Genomic DNA, 21,947 nt, shown 5'->3' on the forward strand with positions numbered 1-21,947 from the left:
TTAACACTAGTCCCTGCAACATTCACAGAAAAATTCAATTTAGACCAGTTTTAAAAAAGTTACACCATTTTAAAAGGGTTGACTCGATTCTACTCCACACTGGAAATTAGTAGCATTCTTGATCGAAGATTACCTGTCTTTGATAATGAAAATAGAGAAGAAGCGAAGCACCTCGGCCCTGTTCCAAGACTCGAACCGAGAACGAAAACGAATAACGAAGTCCGGAGACTATTAGCGAGTTTGAAGCTCGCAGGCCGCTCTGCCGGATCAGATTCCAGTTTCAGCGACGGAAACGAAGATAAATCGTTCCTGGCGTGTTCCCGCGCGGTATTCTCCCATTTATAATAATTAGTTTGGCTCTGTGGCGACCGTACAGAATCTTCGGGTACGTCTTATTCGAGCCAATGAAATTTAAAGGTTAATACGGTATTAAGTGTTACAAGAAAGTTCATTAGTTCATGCACAAGAAGTTAATGCAGTGAAACTTTGACGGTAAGACATGGTTCTGGAACGGCTCCCCCTAGTCTTCGAACGAGGTTGAGGACCTAATTTCCTTGTGGTTGTATGGGTTTCTTCCTTTAGCTGTGAAACGCGACGGAGGTTCTGGTGACTGACGCTAATGAATCGGCTGCGCACCACCGGCGAACATAATGTTTGCGGACGGCATCGGTCGAAAATCGTTTTCATCTTTTATGGGATACATTGAGGAAAAATTGAGGAATTTTGAAAAATTATTTTTACGAATTCGCTGGTACGAATCAATTAGATTAATTAGATGGATTATTTTAGAATATTTTGTAGCATGGAAGATACAGATACACGAAAATGATATTAACATCGTCTGAGCGCAAAGAGTTTTTCGTTAAAATTGTTTCGACATACTCTAGGTAGATTATTATGTTTTTCTGGTATCCTCTTTTTATTAAATATGAATATGAAGTGATCGATGTCGACTGATTCATGACGATTGCATCAATTGGCTCTTAAATAATTTCTTCGTGCGACACGTGTATGAATGAATGAATAGATTACACGATTTTTCGCAGGAGTATCTTTACGAGTTACATAATAAAATGCATTGGTTCTATCATCGCAGCGCGATCGAATTTTCCCGACAAAATAAAGAGCCGTGTTCTACGACGTTGTACAATGAATTGGAAACTCGGTCATCGTGTCCAAAATTAATTTCATGTTATTAATTAGAATTGCAGCTACGATCTGCTTAAAGTTTACATTGTTACCATGTATGTAAATAATCAACGCTATATTTATTCCAAAAGTTGATTTGTGCAAAGGAAAATGTATACAGGTATTAAAGCCTAAAAATTGAGTCCCGTGGCCATAAATGACTGCTTTCGAAACCACCGCGCGTCGATTCAGCCGGTCGGGTCTTCACTAATTACGGAAATTATAAGGAAGTGGGTGCCGTGAAAAGGACGCTGCGTGTAATTATACCATAGAGGCGAACGCGTACTATCGTTTAGAAGTGTAAACATTTTATTGCACGCAGAGCAAACGTAGCGAATGAATCGCGGCATTCCAGGCCTGGGTACCGGTGGTGGTGTTGCGGAATCCCTTTTCCTCCTTGTTCGAGAGCAAACAAACCGTGTATCTTTATTACAGTAATAACTATAATCTCGGGCCCGGAGAGCGGGAGAGCGCGGTCTCGCTTCCATATAGGATGCGCGCGCGCGCGCACGGGTTCTCTTCCTCGAAACTGCGTAATCAGTTGCCGTCTACTTGGACTGAAAGGCAGGCCTCTCCTCACTTTGAATCACCTTATCCGACGCACGGTAGGTAGGTCGAGCCCCGGGTTGGTGCGCGCAGTTGGCGCACACGGTGCCCCGCTCGCTGTCATTAGAGGAGGGAACGCGATTAGAGTTGAAATAGACCCGGTCTGATACAAACAACTCGGCGATCAAATTGATTCCGCCGGCAATTTCCGAGGCGCACCGCGCCGTTTCCTCGCTCCCCATTCGCCGCGCGGACCCTTTTGTCCGCAGCGTAAATCGTTTAGCGTGATTCGTTAGAAATAATTGGACCCCTCGTTTGTCCCAAGGATCCGCCAGATGGGCCAGATGCTGAAATAACGACCCTACGTTCATTCATCTGATTACGGTTTTCCCCGCGAACTTTCCACTTCTTCATTTATGCGGCTTTTTATGCGATGCTTTACAGTCTTGTTCTCCTGCTTGAATTCATTATATTTTATCTCGTACATTCTCAATTTTTCATTCGCCATTTTATTTGCTACTTTGCATGCTGTTTTGTGATAGTTTTTTTTTTTCATTTTAATTACTCGGTCTTGTTCTCTTACTTCCAGTTATATTTCGCGATTGCTATCGTTAAATTTTATCTTATACATTCTCCATTTTAGATTCGCCAAGTTGTTTGTTATTTTACCTGGTCTACAATGGTTTGTAATTTAAACACTTGCTCGTATTTTTCTATACCCAGATTTCCTTTGCAGTAACGTTGTATAACTTTTATTTTGTTTATTATTATTGTATATTCGTTATTTATAAAATTTGCCATTTTATATTCTTGGTTATTTTATTTATTGTATTTTTTGTAAGACAAATGAAAATATACATTACGGATCTATATAGATTTTTCATTAAGAATGTTAATCTTCTCGAATGATTTCTCTTTAAACAAAAGATTGTAGTTTGTTCAGTATAATTAGAAATATTTATTGCACTTTTTCGATTACAAATTTCTATTTTCACTGCGTAGTATACACATCACAATTTGTGAATTTTATATTCCTATCATAATTCATATATTGCGTTTATAGACGACAGTTTATTCTAAATGCATTCTGAATGCATTCGAAATGCTTATTTCTCAATGCACTATACACAGAAGCATTTAATCGTTCGATAGCACGTGCCGCCACCGGCCTCAACTATAGAGAAACTACCAGAACTATTGTCTTCGGACAGGTTGTCATTACTTCGAACGTGATTCTCTTTGTACAAGGCAACTCGAAGGCCGTCTTGCGTAACCGTTTACAATGTAATATCTTTGTTGTTATGCGAGCAGGGAAACTGCACCCAACGCATGCAATCTGCTTCATTAAACTATTAATCGTCTTGCCTACTGATTAAACTAACAAAGGATGTTGCTTATACCAAACGAAACTGGACATCGACAATTAAGACATAACCTCGTTGCTGTCCAACGATCCGTTACATTTTTATAAAATTCTAAATTATCGAAATTATTACGCAATATTGGGATACCAACAGGACGCTCAAAATTGCATAAATACTTTTTTCAATTGTATTAACCCTTTGCACTCGAAACTGTTCTAAGCCTGGATTCAAATTCGCTGCTTAGCTGTATTTTTATTTTATATAAGTTAGTATAATTTATGCATTCGATATTGAGTCTTGTAATTCGGGAAACTGTTACACTTTTAATGGATTTTTACATAGGAAGGTATTTAAAATAATGTCAAAATTATTTTGGATGTGGTGTAACTTCATTGGTGACACGGAGGCACCATTCGAGTACAAAGGGTTATTACTGTATAATTGAACACGAAATATCAAATAATCACTTTTGCGATCTTTATTTATTCTCAGAGATAAATCAAAGTACCTTTCCCTCAAACTTGATCAAATTCTCTATCGCCACACTCCATAGCATTCTAAAAACCTTAAACAACCCCGCGGACGGACCGCCGTCCCACAAATCCCAACGAGACCGAGGCAGCATTCTCATAAAACCAGAAACGTAGAAAATTACGGAGCAACCTTCGAAAAAAAAAACTCCGAATACGTTTCTCAGCCGCGATTGGCATACTCAGGGACCTACACTTGTCACCGCCATAACCCACGCCCATACGGCACGCAATTTCAGCGCGAGGGTTCCAGGATCGTAACGCCCGGCTCGTCTGGCGTTTAACGATCCTGGCCGAGTCCCGCGAAAAAATAAACGCGTGCAGGATTGAGAAAGAGAGAGAGAGAGAGAGAGAGAGAGAGAGAGAGAGAACGAAAAAACAGTAAAAAGCACGTGTATATACGACGAGGCGGTGGTATCGACACAGCCTCGTTAATTTCACAGGACGATTTACAATCGGGTGTACGCCTACCGTGCGTGTTCCCGCGATCGTTTCACGGTCGGCTCTCGCGAGCGTGCAAAAGCATAAAACGCGAGCGGGGCCCGGGCGCGGAGCGGAGCGGACCGTCCACCGGCCAGGATACAGTATTTTATATCGAGGATTTCATTGTGCTGTCGCTGGACCCCGAGGAGGAGGCAATATCCAGGGGATTACGTTTCGCCTCGCGGTCCTTCTCGTTAAGACATTCGCGCCTGTTAATGGCCAGACGAGCCGGCAGCACCGGCGAGGGCCCGCCGCGTTCCCCGGGCAACGGGTTTTACGCCAGGCCGACGCCGTACATGGCGCGGAAGCGGCCAGTTTGCCCGTAAAATATGACGCGTATCTTCTTATTAGGAGTAAATTGTATCCTCATTACCTGCCGCGCGCTTACTCGCGGCTCCAGACGCCGCTGATCCTCCCCCTTCCGCTTCCCTTTAATCGCGTGCGACCAATCGGACCGCGCCACCTGCAGTCCCATTTCGCTGGAATATTAATGAGCCCGCGCGTTTCCCGGCCCCGTGGTATCGACGATATAGCCCACGGTGGTCTCGAGCGTTCTTCTTTTCTCTTCGGATGCAATTTTCCCGGGGAATTTGGGCGGAGTCCGCGACGGTGGGATGTCTCTCTAGGATCGTGCATGCAAATTTATTCCGAGCCCCTTGCAGACTTTAACGTCGCGTCGGGCTCATTATTAACGCATTTGCATCGCAAAATAAAATACGCCTGCGTCGCTCGCAAGCTTCGGAAAACAAGTAAAAAATTCTGTCTTGTTGGAGTCATTTGAATCGGTTGGAAGCAATAAAATATTAGTTTGCAACTCTTTGAATGTTTATAGTCATTAGTGTTTTATTTGCGCAGTCTTATAATATATCCACGGATATTGACAGTCTAATTATTGTCTTATCGTTAATTCTTTTATTGGATAATGTTGTTCTTATAAAACTGCTCTGTAGTTCCACGCGGATAAATTATTTCTTCCACGATAAACGATCGACTTCATTGAGCTATTCTCAAAGATGATATTTCAATTAATTTTGAGCAATTAAGAGACTAAGATCTCGAACGGAATTTACTAAATATATTATTCACTTTCTGTAAGGGAAATTTAAATTTTTCTGGTGTTGATATTCGGCCATCGGAATTAATGTAGACATACGCTAAATATAAAACTTCTATCTTTTGTAAAAAGGGTGTTGGGATGACGAGGTTGGGAGATGAAATTGTGTCTTATGTTTTAAATAATTTACTCCAACTCCACGCGTCAATGAAATCAACGTATATCAATGTAATTTATTTCAATTTGAACATAACACAATATTAAACTTTATGACTATATTAAAACAATGAATATTAGAGAACTGTTAAACTTCTGGTGTTACTGACTCGATAGGCTGTCCTGAGGCGACTGACCCATTCCTTTGTAGGCCCTTGGTTAAATAGGAATGGTGGTGCAATAAACATCAGGTCAAGACGGCACATTTCCTGATGCGTGTGGGGGTTTTTCATTTTTGATAGTCACAGCTTGCAAGTGAAAAATTTGAAAAAGTTCTACAACATGCGGCTTAATGTCCAAAATAAGCCATATTTTTTTCAAAATTTTAGACAGCCGCTAAGGGTGGAAAAATGCCGGAAAACCGCGAAATCTAAATTAAAATTTTGCCCAGATGAGTTTTTATTAGTCAGCTATCGAACGGTGTATGGTTCAATGAAAAACCTCTAAGGGTAGTTTTGACCATCTTAATCGGTTAAGCCCTTTGGAGTATTGCAAATTGCCACAATTAAGAAAATTGGAAACACTAGAACCTGTAACGTTTCGTTCTATTTAAGAAAATGTGATTCGATTTTATATAATTATTTACGAATCTATGGCAAATTAAAATCGAAAAGTACAAACATGGTTGCACAAACATGGACAGAATCCTCGTCGTAACCTTATTACACCCACACGCAATATCTATCACCTCAATTCTCAGGCTCCGGCCAGCACCGTAGCGATATTTATTTCCTCCGAATTGAATAATAATCGTCAATTGAACAAGGAATTCTCTGGAATGATTTAGAAAGTGTCGCAGCGGTCGGTTGCTGGTACTGCATCAACGTTGATACCTCGTCCGGTAGATTCTAATCAGCTAACCTAATTCGTCGGTGCGTTAGCGTAACGCGGCAATTCGAATCGCGATCGACGCGTTCGATAAAAATCCGACGGCGTATAGATCACGTGTAATTTACGAGCCACGGTGTTAATATCCGACCGTACCGGAACGCTTATATAATTTATGAAATCGTCGTGTAGTATCTATCTCGCTATCCGAAGGTGAAAAAGTTTATGTCCAGCCACCGGTCGTCCGTCAAGTAATTTCACAGCGGTAATGACTGCCTGGAGATAATTCACGCAGCGGTTCGGTTTCTTATGGATCTGAGAATTGATCGTTTATTGAAATTTGGAAGCGCGGTGTTATTGGCCATTGTATGCAAAATTGCCGTTCGTAAATCCTCGAGGGTGAGAAATTAATGGAAAAGTAATAGCTTGAATAATTCAATATTGACGTATCTGTTTACCATGTTTAAGATAAGAATGTCATGAAATGAATGATATTTATCTTCAGTCATTTATCGTTGCTTGAGAAAATCGGAATTATTAATCAGAGTCGTGATAAGTAACAGTGTAAGAGCAGATTGTGGCATACATGTATTATTTAGTTATACTCACATATAAACGTTCCTACGAAATATTACATTTTTATATAAATTATTACAATATTACAGTTTTACATCAAGTGAAGAAAGCATGTATTTATATATTTTATCTACCTAATTGAGAACATGGAAATTAGTCGAATATGTATAAATTATGATAATGTAACGACTAAGAAATCGTTTGTTACAAAATTATAATCAATTATAAGAGAACTGTCCGAACAAAATTTACTTACACACGCAATACAATATTAAGCTCTTGAATTTAAACAAACATGCGACGTTCAATTATTTTAGTATTATCGACGTTACTGATATTCCCAATTCGCTCCCACATAATACGGCGTTGTCAAATTTGTCAATCGGACAACTTTACCTGTTACCGAACCCGCTGCGGTCAGAGGAACTGTTGAAGACGTGAAGAGGCGTGTTGATTCCGTAGTCGAATCTGTTGAAGCAGCTTCGTGCGCGAAGGCACCTGTCAGCGATAATTGGCAAATCATTCGCATCAGGAATAATAAACGAGAATGATTGCCGTTAATTTGGGGACCGTGCCGACCCGTTATTGATTTAACCGTGATACAGGAGACGGTCCGTGGATTCGCTAAAATTCCAAGCAAATCGTTCGCGTAATTGGACAGCGGCGTCGCAAACGGACGGGCTGACGAATGGAAGCACGGAACGACGCTGGTCGTACATCATCCGGCGCGATATTAACGGTCGAAACGATTCGGGAGGGCGATCGTTGCACAACCGAAATTGTTTCTTTCCTACGGGCGATCCGCTCGCCATTCAACGACGACCGAGACGAATGTCGCTCATGCGGCCGTCTCATCTTCTCTCGGCTGAGAGATGACCGAGAGAGACTACGCGGACCGGGCACGAGAATTAGCGGAACAGGGGCCCTGGGCGGTACGATTACTCATTGAGACGTTGATTGCGGCACTGGCATACTTACCGAATCTCGTCGGGGCGCGTTCTAGAGCATGGGAACTTGGCGGGTCCACCGATTTTGGATTTTCTTACGCCCGAATTTCCTTCCTGATTAATGTCCGCCGTAACGAGGCTTACGATTGCTCGTGATTGTTTTTGATTTTACGATCACACGGCTCCGCAATCGATGCGACCATAACCTCCCCGAGGCACGACGATCCTATGAGAACGAGGATGGATAGAAAATTCTTTTTCATCGTTTGCGCATTGACCCTTTGCACTCGAAGCTGTTCTAACTTTAATACTAAATATTTCTGTATTATACGTACGAGATTCAATGTCATGATGTATACGAAGTTATTATACATGATGTAACAAATTTTAATGATGCCCACGAGGCAACACCGAGTGCAATTTCCTCCGCCTTTAACACTAGATTCTAACATTGAATTTATTTCATCTTCCTAATTTTTTAAAAATTTGATATGCCTGAATAAAAAGTCTATCTGAAGATTTTCCAAAGTAACATTTCTCTAATATCAGGAATGATAAAAGAAAAATGATTAATCGGTTATTTTGACTGGTTTTATAGTTCTTGTGTTGTTAACTGGTGTAATAAATTTCCCAAAAATCATTGGAATATTGCAACCTAGTTTGTATAGAAAATTATTAAAACACGAATATTATTTAATTAAAACACGAACTTTCACTACAAACTGAAGTACAACTAGAATTTTGAAGTCACATATGAGACCAGAATGTCAGCTTAAGAATTCGAAAAATTTATCAAATGTTTGCATTGTAATTAACCCCTTGCACTATAATAACGAGGCAGACTCACGATAATTATAGAATAATTCTGTTATCAAAGTCTAGAAACGGAAGTAAATATAGACAATAGAAGAAACAAAAGTTATCTGGTCAAATAAGTGCTAATCAACGCAACGTGAATGTAGCCATAGTACAATGGGTTAATGGAAGGCTCGTCGGTTACGTTTCTCCACGAAAGAAATTTAGATTCCGAGAGAATTATTAGCTGGAATATTTTCGTGATTTATCGATCGAGGAGAATTGAGTCTTTCGGTGAGGATGATCTCGCGGCGTCGCGTCGGTACCGGATGATTAATTAAGCACGGCACCGCGGGATGGTAACAGCAACCCTCTTTTCACGGACCATTGTATTATTCTCCGGCGAGGAACAGAGGAGACTATAAATACGCGGCTGACAATATATCCTGCAGGCTCGTGCAAGTCGAATCGTGGATGCGCCTATCCAGGCGAAAATCCAGCAAAACTTTTACCGATAGGGAATCACGGATTCCCGCGTGGGTGATCCGAGTCGAATGATCGGATCAGTTCAGTCACTGATCCAGCACCTAACTTTGTTTTCCGTTGATAATTCGACGAGCCTCGTGAACATCGCGAAATTCCAGAACTTCGTACAATTATGGCAGCTAAACTTGAATCGAAGACTTAGTACCCAGACTTTATAATTCACAGCCGATGCAAATGTTCTCAATTTCTGAGAATCTTCTTAGACCTGTGTTCGTAGTCTCCGAATTTGCTATAACTAATTAGGTTTCGGATTTTATGCATTTATAACAAAAGCTAATAATTTAAAGCATTATACAGATTAAAAAGATCGAGAATATTAATTTCAGTTTACGAAAATCATTAGGAGAATTAATCGATGGAAATAATTTTATTTTGCATAGAGATTTATAAACCTTATTATTTATTTTAGATATTTGTTTGATCAACGTGTATCATCAAAACTTGGCTTCGCGGTTTCTAGAGTTCGAAGACGCTCTAACGAAGACGCTTCACGCGCAGGGGAGAATTGGGTCTCGGACCCGGGCGACGGCGGTTAAAAATTTGGGTCTCGCCAGTTTTTGAAACAAAATGCCTGACGGTCGTGTTCCTGGTTCGACGTCCTTTCCATCTCGTCCGTAGCACGAATGTGGGACGATAAAACGAGACTCGCACCGCGAGCCAAACGAGGCGGCGTCGTAAAACGCTTGTTTCGGGGAAGGTGCATCGTTGCGGTGAAGAAGGTCTTCATCGGGCCAGGGAAAAGGGATCGTCGACGGCGTTTATCTGGTACAGGAGTGTCCCCTCGTGATAAGGACCCTAAATACCCCCTATAAACGTTGCTCCACTCTGCCCGAGTCAAATATTATTCCTGCTCGTAAAGACTTACTGCTGTCTGAGAACCGTGCGCGTTCAAACACATTTCCTATCAAACCTTTTCCTGACCGCTGCATCTTCACCATTCGAATGATCTTCATGATACGAGTTTATTCCACTCTCTGACAATTTCAGAAATACCACGGAAAGATATTATCGGTGCAGCGCTTCCTTTTTGTAAGAATGGTTTATCGATTTTGTTAGAGTCACTTCACAATTCGAAGAAGTGGGATTCTACTGAAACCTTTGTACGGTACGAAAGAAGAATTAATCATTGTACTATTTGGAGTAATATTTATATAAGTTCGAATATAGTCATTTATAGTGAACAAATTAAGTTAACAACTGTGTCTGCAATTAGGAGCAAACAGAGTCCTATAAGTGATCAGAGCTATTCGAGAACATGGTGATGATAACTGATAATTTATAAAAATTTCACGCTATGGAACTCGTGAGACTAATTTGTAGTAGCTGACCTTTAACCTGAATTTTGAAATAGTAATCATATAATATATGAATTTTTTATTCAGTTTCTTAGGAACATGATATAATACACTACACGAGGTAAAATGAGGTCATACGGGATTTCATTTAAGAGACACTATTAAAAGCATAAATATCCATCGTAGACAGACCGATTTTGATCAAATTCATACTAGAAGTAGTTCTTGCAAGACTAGATTCCACAAAGCTAAGGTTAAGGACGTAAAGCACGCTTCCTCGGCTAAGAAAGATCTGTACATAGTAAGACAACACGCGCGGACCACTAAAGCTGCCGATAACTCATTCAGCACGCTACGAAATCGTAAAAATCGGAACTTTGAAGCGCGCGGACAGCGTCGAGGAACTCGCAAGAGGTTGGTCGGGGTTATGGGGGTCACTGGGCCTCGACGACGATCGAATGGCACACACCGGCCCGAGGTGCGCGCGATGGTGTGTGCACGCGTCTCGGGCACAGGTGCGAGCTTCGAAGCGTGTGCAAACGAGCGCGTCGCTTGGCCCGCGAGTGCTCGCGCGCACTGTTGCGTTTTATCTCGCCTCCGCTCCGCGCGAGCGCGCAGGCGCGCGCGCGCGCATGTTAAACCGTGTAAACACGCGGCCCTCGCCGGTGTGCACCGCCTAACGGCCGCGGCTAGATAGGTATTTAGGTTCGCCGGCGGCGCTTCCGCCTGCGGTGCATCTTCTCACGAGAGGCCCGGACCGTGTTATGCCGGCGATCTTATCGCTCGCGGCGAATGCCCGATACCGCGGCGAAGTCGCCGTCGCGAATCGGCCACGGACACTTCCGAGGGATAGACGATTGTTCCCATCTAGCCGCGTGAAATCGGGTTTTTAGCGGTCGGCTTGGGTCGCCGCGCTACGACTCGATCCGGTGACCCGCGTGGGTGTTATTTCTGAGGATTCTTTCGGGACATTCGACACGCGAGATTTATCTTCCCGAGCGGCGCGGACGCGTTTTACCCGCGAACCGTGCTCCGGTGTTGGTCTGTCGGGTTACGATGTTACCTTCCTGGGCGCCCGCGGCGTGGATTATGAAGAGCACTGGTCAGGACGCTTTGATCTTTACTGACCGTTTTGTCTTCGGGGCATGAAATCGTTGCTTCCTTGATTAGGATGATAGGAATTGCGGAAATTCAGTTCGCAGTCAAATTCAAAGACATAGTGGATCTTTTGGATCAATTTGATACACGTGCTTCGATGGTACTGTGTCAATCTTCTACTGGGGACGTATGTCGATTTACAATCGCAAGATCGTTTGCAAAACGAATTCCTACAAATTTAATCACCACACGAAGGTTAATCGTATGATTTAAACAACGTCTGACTTTAATGCCGACTCTATACAACTAGCTAAATCATCGGTTTAATATATTTTATGTTAGCATTATCTGGACTGTCTAGTTTATTCCAGGAATTGCAAACACATAATTCAATTATGTACGTAACAACAGATCTGTATATAATGGTCACGTTTCCTATTATTAATGTCTTTAATAGGTAATCTAGTTCTCGGAGAAAATTACTTTTAATACGTTTGTTGGAATACTTACACGCTGTGCAAATAATTCCAACAGAGTTAATGAAAAATGCTATTTATTGAATACAAGTAAGTTTAACGTAAATGTAAATGATTGTTCGAAAGCTAGGTAGGCGCAACTATTCGGTTCGATCGTTCGCAGAATACTGACTACTCGTGGCAGAAAAGAGAAAAAGGAAAAAACAGTTACGATATTTTCGAAGACGGAAAAAAACCCATAAACCGCTTGACCGGCAACACAGTGCCGATAGACAAAGGGTGGGGGAGGCAACGCGGGCCCAGCTTTATCCATTGACCGGGGACCTCGTGTCCGGTAAACGACGACGCACTCTCCCGCACCAGATGGGTCGCAGTTGTCATAAAAAAGAAAGTTTTGGGCATAAGCCCTTAAACAGGCTTTCTTAATTTAAAATACTATTGCTAATATGAGCACAACCTTCAACAATGTTAAAAAATCTTCATCCCTAACGGGTGAATTATAATAATCATCTTAGTGGCTACTTTTCGGCAATTAACAATGATAGTTTATGACAGAAATAGAAATAATACTTACATTTGTTGGAATTGGCTGGCTACGAGTCGCGAGCAACTCGGAACCGGCTGGGCAAGGGTGAAAGAGTTGCCCGCCGACAGATGGTGGTTCACCTAACTCGGCCCAGTGACCCGAAAAACGGCAAGTTTGCTTATGATCGAAGTGGTTTTCGGTGGCCCCTGCAGCGAAACGAGGAAAAAGACACATGATTGGTGGCTGCTTCCCTGGATCCCCCGCCGGCAGGCTGTTCCCCCTCCCCCGTCTGCTCCGGTTAATTATTCTCGCGTGGTTTTCGCTCGCCGGCACGTCCGGGCGCAACGACAAATCATTAATCACGCGTGACACGCCCGTACCGGCGATCTAATTATCGGCTAAAGGAGCACCGAACGCTGGCGAGCGCGGGGAAGCATTCTTTGGGACAACTTGACAGGTGTGGTAATCAGGGGGATCTGATTCAGGATCACAGAAACATTATATTTGGGGACACGTTCCCGTCGAAAGCGAACAAATGGCAGAAAAAATACTGGAACGCTGGAACCATCAGAAACTTGTGATAGAGACGAAAAAAGTAATCGAGTGAGCATTGTTCTCCGATTTCAAATGCGATTAGTTATTGGATTATAATATTGCTTGCATCGACTGCAAGAAATGGACACTGAAGGCCATTCTTTTTTCGAGCATTTTAACCAATTTAAAATAATAAATTGTCTTTTCAAAATTCCTTCAATTTTATATTATTTTAAAATTATAACTACCATACTTCGTCATAAAAATAAACGGACTGCACATACTATGCATTTATTAAATAAATGAGTAGGTGTTATTTAAAGTAATAGATTAAAACGGCTTACAAATCGTATTAAATCGAGTAAGGAAGCATCGCAGAGAAAATTGTAAAATTAATTGAGTAAAAAAAAATCGTAAAGAAAATTAATATAAACAATTTTTATTCAGCATAAAAAACTGCAATTAATTGCTTATAGCACTTGCAAGTGGTTCTTTAGAACCCACGATACGTAACACGTAAATTAATCGGACGTATTTCGCGTCGTCAATGCTTGGCTCGTGCTGCACCTAACAACTGTGCGACCATTCTTGGGTATTCAACGAACCTGGGCAGAAGCTGATCACTCACTGTCTTGTCATGTTATACGCGTTTTGCAACTGTGTATCGGAAGGTGACGACCGTTGCCATGCAGAGCGGCTCGAACGATGGCGCAAGTCACCGTGTATATAGTACTCGGTCGTGTTAAATGTACCATGCACTGAAGAGGGAACTAAATTCGATGCTGATGTGTCGGATGTTTGCATAATCGGTTTTAGAGACCGTGCAAGACGTGCAACGATCCGTTGCATTCGCGCATCTGCCTAGACTGTCGGTACTCTCCGGCCGCGAAACTAGATCACCGATTTTTCTTCGAGGGAAATTAAAATCGAATTAGCAACGGTAGCTCGCAATAATTCGTTACATCGTCAGACATTTCTGTAGGTAATTGTAGAAACGGAATTGCGATATTCTGTTTCTACGAATTTCATTGTTTCTTTAAAATCAGAATAATATAGGAAAGAGTGAGAATTTACAAAGGTTTCTATTCCATTGATCTTTAGAATTATTACAAAAACAATAGATTCAATTCATTCCAAAAACTCCATAAAATCAAAGACTGCTGTCGATAAATTAGCGTCTATCGCTATGCACCGTATTTTATGCATTTGCGGCAAAAATTAGTAGATCAAATGTAAAATAGCAAAATCATTTAAACAATTTGAAAATAATATTCTACTACTGTTAACTTGTTACAATTGTTTACTTGTAAGCAATAGATTAAATGTCTTTCGACTCTTTTGGATCTACAAATTCAACTTTCCACTCCATTTAGCATGAAAAATCTCTGTCTATCTCCAATAATATAAATTGCAAGAGGTTTAAACAAATCATTCCGTCGAGTAACAACGATCATCGTTAATTCCAGGTGCTGGGTTGGCTGTGCAAGAAAGGTGAGGACATCCTGTCGAAGCACGCGCAGCACACTGTCACGAATTCGACTGCGGCGCGGCTGAACGAGAGGGAATTCGAGAAGTTCTATTTCACGTCGATGGTGAGTATCCTAATTCCGTATAATAGGGTCTCGAAAGCAATCCACGAGATGCGAGACGGTGTCCCATATGTGCTCCGAAGTTTCACTTTTTTCATGTCTCATTGAGCCGTTCGTCACGCTTCGATACAGAAGAAATTCGGTCGGAGAGTTGCGGCGGAATAGCCGAAAGTTTATAAAAGGCTCGCTGTCGGTGCTGGTACGGCCGCAAGGGTCGTCGACAGATTGGCAAGCTTCTCTTATAGAAAAGGTACGCAGCTGAGAGGAAAGAACGGGACGCGACACATGGGTGGCTCTACCTGGATATAAGTAGAAACACGGTTGTCCGATCGGATCTGGCCGAAGAGAACGATTTAGATCGGCCCGACTGGACAACTGGATGTCTAACGATGACTGGCGAGTTTCTTTTTCTGGTCGTTGTTCATGCGATTCCCATAAAAATCTATATTTGAATCTTCCGTAGATTCTTTGTTCCCTAGTCGAACTTGGCCACTAAAATTGCGATTTATCTGAAACACTGCGATTTATCTGATCAGCACTGTTTTACCGGCGAGTCGACTGTCGGTACAAACGCTTCTAACTCTTTCTGCCGGTGTGTCAATAAGGCCGACAAATACAATCTCTGCATCACAATCTCGCAAACACAGTACCCGCAAGGCAATTGATAATAAAATCGATGCTTTAAGGGATCGCGGAACGTTAAGAACCCTAACGAGCAATTAAATCGCCCGCTAAATCACCGTGACAAAGGGTAATCCCCGTTGTCTAGTCACGTGGCGCCGCCAATCGCCGAGCTCTCCAAACAGCTCGCTACTCTACCGACCGAACGATCCCGCGAACATTCGAACGGATTAGAAAGTCCCGGCGCGCCTTCAAATGGCAACGATTATTCCGCTCCCCGTGATACCGGAGGCAGCAGCGATTCGAATCACGTCTAACGCAATCAGCAAATTGAATCGCGCCGATTGATTCGAATACCGCCGAACCTATTTCGCAACTTTCGCAATTAGAGATCCATCGGCACGGGAGTCGATTAGCGTTTCCAGGCGATGAGCCTCTCTAAGTGGATACCGGTGTCTGTCGATCGACCGTGCAAGCCCGTGTCCAGCGACACGGTCGTTTTGATAACGCGACCTCTGCTTTCCCATTTTCTCGATAAGAAACTCGGAACTTCGAACCGCAATTAAGATCCTCGGCCGGTGACTTGGAGAAACGCTCTTCAATTAACTGCCGAGATAAAAGATAATTGGACGTTCCGAAAGGAAGCGATCGAAGCGTGGAGACTCTTTCTTTGCTGGCTAGTTTTCAACTTCTTCGAGGAGTTCTAACTAGGTTTTCAAACATTAATTGCGATTCTTTCGAGTTAAATGCCCAGTTCAGATGTAAATGATTGCGGACGCGTTCTTGTTATTCTCGCTTAGTCGATATAAGAATGAGTATGTGCAATTCAAAGAAGTAGAAAGATTAAAAGCATTTGATAATGCCGATGCTACTCGCAACACATTCAAATGATTAAAGAAGATGTGAAATTTGCAAGTCACGCCTGTTTTTTTCAACAGATGCAAACTATTTATATATCGCATAAAAATCCGCAGTACAGGTACACAATTATAACTTCGCACGATATTATTTCGAATTTTGTTATTAATTATAGTTATAAAAGAATATAGAGTTCGCTGTGTGTACGAATATGGAGTTCACTGTGATCTAACGTAAAGATTACAAAAGAGAACATAATCTCGAATTATTTACTGCTTGGATTATCAGCTGTTAAATAACTATAGAATTACCTGGGCGTCCAGCTAAGAGGAGATCGTCTTCAGAAAAATTAATTAGAGTCGATCGCGCGGACGTCGATGCGCCGTGTTGCGTCTGCGTCGGTTATCCTTGTTTCTTGCGGTCATCATTATCCAGAATACGTGGACGGCCCAATGACCCCCATCCGACGTACCTACCCACACACGCTGTCATAATTGTCAACGACGATCGAGAAAACTGATTATTTGGGTCGGCTATACGGAACTGGAACGTATCGCCGATTTATTATTAAGCGGTCGGGAGGCTGCGGCGTCCTGGCAACCCGATATTTGCAGCATCGAGTTAATTGCGTGACGTCCGGCTAAGGAGCGTATCAATCGAAACGATCGTAAATTAATTCGACGATAAAGGTACCGGTGGAATCGGCTGGCCGGAGTGGATCAAAACGCGGCGATCCTCTTCTTCTCTCTGTTGCACCGGCTTGCGGATCGGTGGTGCACCCGCTTGCCCCGGATGCATCTGGTTAAAAGTTTGTCCGAATGGTCGAAGAACCTTTTACGAAGACACATCGGTATTTTATCTCTGCTCTTTATACTTTATACGAACGTGTTTTTTCTTTTTTTAATCGTCGAACGCTGTGAAAATTAATGGAAGAATCGATTAAAACATCGATTGAGATCTTGTATGCACAACTTTATTTTACAAATATGTGTTGGCCGTGTTACGAGTACGACCACGAATTAATACGCGAGTGATCGTATATAAAGCGTTAAACGCATTTGAGAGAGTGTAAAAAAAAGGAAAAATTTGCAGCACATTTTGAGAATCGATTTAATCCAGATGAGGTCCGAAGAACCGAATCGATAAAAATTCTATCGTGAAAGATAATGTTACAGAGACTGTTATCGAATCGATATTACTCGCCACGGCAATTGTGAAAGGCAGAATTTACGTGATGGCAAATTTACGCAACGTTTGTGTTGGAACGTATAACTGCTTACCGATGTCATTCAATCATAAATTTCATGAGACCTTCTACCGCATTCGCTTCAATTCGACACTGTAATCGATTAAACGATTTAGTAAAAGATTACTGAAAAACGCAAGAATCTTTCGCCGCATGCTGATACAGTCGAGCACTCTGATTGCCGTTCGCAGAATCGATTAGCTGTAAATCTAATTTTTGCCGATCGAATTCAACGCCGTAATGAAGGAATGCAGAATTGATTTAACCCGCGAAACAAAAAGAAAAAGGAATTCGACGTTCAGCAGCCGGACCGGAGCGGAGCCGGATCGACCACCGTGCACAGCCAACTAGCATAATTTCCCCGGCCTGCGGCGCAGTTTTTCGCAGAAACAACGGCGCGCGGTTCCGCGGACGCGTGCCGTTGCTCTCGCTTTCCGCGAGTTTGAATTTCTCCTTGGATTCTTCGGGTGAAAGAGAACAAGAAGCGTCGATCGTCGTCGCGCCGTGTGACACTCAAGGTGGTATTCCGGTTGGCGCGGCCGATCAACGGCCCCCATGGCGAGGTCCCGGGCAAAGTACAAAGCGGTGTCACGTACCGGAAAACCGGCGTTCGCCGGCGAAGAAATCGTCAAGGTGGCCGGGATGGATTCGTGGGCAGCAGAGGCGGCGCGTTCTCGTAACCCAATTACGCGAAGCGACGCGACGCGTCTGCGTGGCCGGAATGAAAAAGAAAAGAAAGAAGCCGAGAGAAGCATCCATGGCGGCGGCGGCGGCGTTTTAATGGGATTCCCGTGAAATCACGGCCTCCCGGGTTCGCTCGACCGAAAGGAAATTCCATCGGACGAAAACGAGCCGCATTCCGCGCGCGGAACGGTGACCGGCTGACCGGCCGATTCTTGCGAATCGAACGGAATTCAGCGGCGATCGATCGTGAAAGTGCCAACGCTTGTTTTTCTCCGGTCTAGAGAAACCTGCGCGTTTCCGTCGAATCTCGGCTTTTTGGCTGCGATGCCAGCTTTATGACGGCCTGGCGGTTTTGCTTTTGCGAAAGGAGGAGAGGGAGAGAGGGGGGCGAGAAAATTCGTGTGTTTCTTGCCGGAGGATTTCTAGAGCGAGTAATCGACAGCCGACGGGTGGATTTAGTGCGTTTGTGGCAGGAGCAGTTGCACATTTTAAGTAGAAGAAAGGCTCTGGAATTCGAATGGAAAGAATTTTATTGATTTTTACTTAAATCCTTGGACCACGATTTCTTTCACAGCTGCGTTAATTGCCACTTTTATATCTTTAACCCTAAATATACCGAACCAGTCAATATCACCTGTCATATTAATAATATCACCTGTCATATTAATAATATTAATTTATGTCATATTAATAGTAAAAGTTTGTCTGAAAATTTCTCATATTATTTTCTCTTTATTTCAAAACTCAAATTTTGCTTCGATTTAGAAGAACTTCAAATATTTAGTGGATTAGGTTTATCACCAAGAGTATAACTCATTACACTGCTATATTTAGAAAAGCTTGAATGATTTCAATGCTGCACATTTAGCTTGGATATAATAGGACCTGAGTATTTCGAGTACAATATCCATGATCGAGGAATGCTACATAATGAGTCAGAGGCTTGTAATTGACAGCTGGATTGGCATCCTTCAAAGGGAAACATATCTGTCTGTAGCCGGCTGCGTGATTTCATCTAGGATAAGCAGGATCGGCGGAAATCCTTCGGATGGAGAACGTTATCTGACATTTTTCTTACTTTATTGTACACTTTTTAATTGTACAATTGCTGTTGAGCAACGCGGAGATCGTGCTTGAAGCGCAGAAAAAGTAATTAAGCTAATCGCTGCATCCTAAACTGTTGCTTTCCTTGATAATATCCACTAAACTCAACAGAAATCAATTTAAAATTTCGCGCTATCCCTGATGCAGTAATCTTAAAAACTTTTAACATACCTATTCTTGAAGCTGAGCCTAATTTGCCAGTCAAAATTGACTATTTCTATAATATTAATACTGAAATTGTTAAAGCTAAATATGGAGACTCTTGGAACGGAAATGGTTGAAAATATATCTCGACTCGAATTTTATCAAATGATATTATTAGGTTGGTAACTATGAAAGGGGCGTCGCAGCTGAACACAAGCTAAACAAAAACGGCCGTTTCATAGTTTCCAACCTAATATACCATTATTATTTGATATTACAACAAAATGTCTAAATAAATACGGCCTTGCCTTTTTTATAAAACGATACATGTTAACTACTTTCGACGATCGATAGGTGTAGCGTTGAAAAAGTTTGCGGTAGCTAGAGTTCAGTAAAGGTGTCAGTAAAGCGTGGCGTCGGCGTAATTAGGAACAATGAGCTCTTAAATTTTCTTTTACAATGAAACTGGGGTGGCAGGACCATCGGCGCAGGATAGAATCAACTTTCCACGTTCGCCGGGTCTCGAATCGCTCCTCGATATCAACGGAGAGAGACCGGCCGCGGAACGGGTGTTGCGAGGCGCTATATCCGGTGGACACGTGTCACGAATCGCGATCGGGAAATCGTTTCGAAAACCAGCTTGCAACACCGCAAATCGGCACAAGGCGGTTATGCTCGTTAGCCGCAGCGTATTATTCTCCGCTCGAGGCCCAGACGGATTTAACGTTGCGCCGCGCCTGTCCTCGATGCGCGAAATTCCCAGTCGAGTTTAATTAAGACGCGTGGCCGCGCCACGCAGTTAATTCGACAATAAATATGGAAATACGCGTCTGGCCGGACGGGATATAAATGTTAATTGGGCGATTAAAATGTTGATTGGACCACCGCGAATCGGATTTCCACCCTCTTTTTTTCGCGAGCGACCGTTCGCTGTTTGTTGCTTCCCCAATTCTAGCGCGAGGATCGGTCAAACATTCGTCGAACGAGGCTTTGGAAAATGAAAATACTGTTTTCGTTCGATATAGTGAGATGGAATTAATTTTCGTAGATTTTTAGATAGAAGGGACATTTAATTATCGCAGGTGTTTTCTCGTAGGGGATATAATCTGAACCTCTGATAATTATAGTGTTTCTGTAATGAATAATTTTTGTTTCATTAAATCCGTATCAATACAATTTTTAATAAAATTTTATTGAAATAGATTAATTATTTTTGATACAAGATCCGAGAAAATGTCGTCTAGTTCGACGAGTTAGGTCTGATGACGTTATACTGTATTAACTATCTTAACGAATCGTCAAAGTAATTGCAAATTCTACGATTCATTTGATAAAAGTGTTGGACAAACGTTTGTTAAATTATTAATTTCAATGCCGAAGTTCTAACTACCTTAAACACGCAAACAATTTTATCAGACTTTTATCAGCATTTTAAATGAAAGTTTTCAAATTAATTGAAAAGATCATAAGTGGCGATAAGAAACTGTGCCGCATGTGTTTGTTAAGTATGAAGCGAAAAATGTTTGTTCATACTCCCCTAAACAAACCACTTTGCAGAAGTACCGCAGAACTCTTTCGCCATAATCGCATTCCGTCAGTCCTCACGTATCTGCCCCTTCGCGTCAGTTCGACTGCGAAAATCGATAGAGCACCCTCATTGTCAATATTCAAATTGCAGAACAGCCCAGTCTACGACGACTGATCATCGCGCGGATTCAATTGGCAGCCTTATCTATCGAGCGAGGCTGCACTCGCGAAATAGGGGGTCCCCGTCGACCCCAAATTTGATTAGCCCAACTCTCCTCGTCCTTCTCCACCTCCTCCTCATCCTAATGGTAGTCCGCGGCTAGTCGCGTGAAAAGGCTTAATCGTCTAAACGCGCCCATCCGATGGATGCATCCAGAAGGGGAACGAGATACCCTCTTCAAGCTACGGGAACATCTGTCGTTCGATCCGATACTGAACACTTAAAATTTCAAGGAAATTGTTTCTCGCGACTTCTGCCGAAACTTTGACAGTTTTAGAGTCGATAGCATTGTACTTTAACGACTTGCATTGTGATTCCTTTTACACTGCGTTGATTAGCACTTATTTGTCCTTAATATTTTCCTTAATAGGAGCAGATATTTTCTGTTTCTTGTATTGTCTTTATTTAATTCTGTTTCGAGACTTTATATAATATTCATATCTAGCAGATGTTGAATGAAATATAATATATAGTGCAAGGAGTTCAAGGAATTTTTGACGCGATTAGTAATTTTACACTTTCAGAAGTGTACCTTGCAGTTTCCGAATTAATTAGGAGAATATTCTGAAGATATTTTTTGTTGGAATTCCAAGAAAATTATTTTTTAAAATCAATTTTTAAGTTCCATTTTAAAGGTTAATAATTATGTCCAAGATAAGAAAATGTTTAAACGTGATAATATCACGTTAAACATTTACTATCTATATATTATATAGATAGTCTCGCAGTTGCAAAAATGTATCTTGCAGTTACACAATAACTAAAGAGATTTGAAAACGTATTATAATTAAATTAACTAATTTTATTTTACTAATAACTATTTTATTTTAGTACGTACCAAGAGTACGAGAAATCACTGAAAACCGTCGCGCACTGTGACAGAACACGTCTAATCTGCATGTCCAAGCCAGTCAGCTGTTTTAAACCGGATTATTATGAAGACGACTTTCAT

At 42.0% G+C, this 21,947-nt stretch overlaps 1 protein-coding gene across 5 annotated transcripts in view; it reads left to right on the top strand.

Annotated features, from left to right (window-relative positions):
- The window catches only part of LOC144473601 (uncharacterized), a 505,151-nt gene that overhangs the window by 411,429 nt on the left and 71,775 nt on the right, over positions 1-21,947 (top strand). For all 5 annotated transcript variants that reach the window (XM_078187617.1, XM_078187615.1, XM_078187616.1 and 2 more), the window contains one exon: positions 14,469-14,594. In XM_078187617.1, the coding sequence (XP_078043743.1) occupies positions 14,469-14,594 (126 nt within the window). The remainder of the gene's footprint in view (positions 1-14,468; positions 14,595-21,947) is intronic.

This window comes from Augochlora pura, chromosome 7 (assembly GCF_028453695.1).
Source record: "Augochlora pura isolate Apur16 chromosome 7, APUR_v2.2.1, whole genome shotgun sequence".
NCBI classification, from domain to species: domain Eukaryota; kingdom Metazoa; phylum Arthropoda; class Insecta; order Hymenoptera; family Halictidae; genus Augochlora; species Augochlora pura.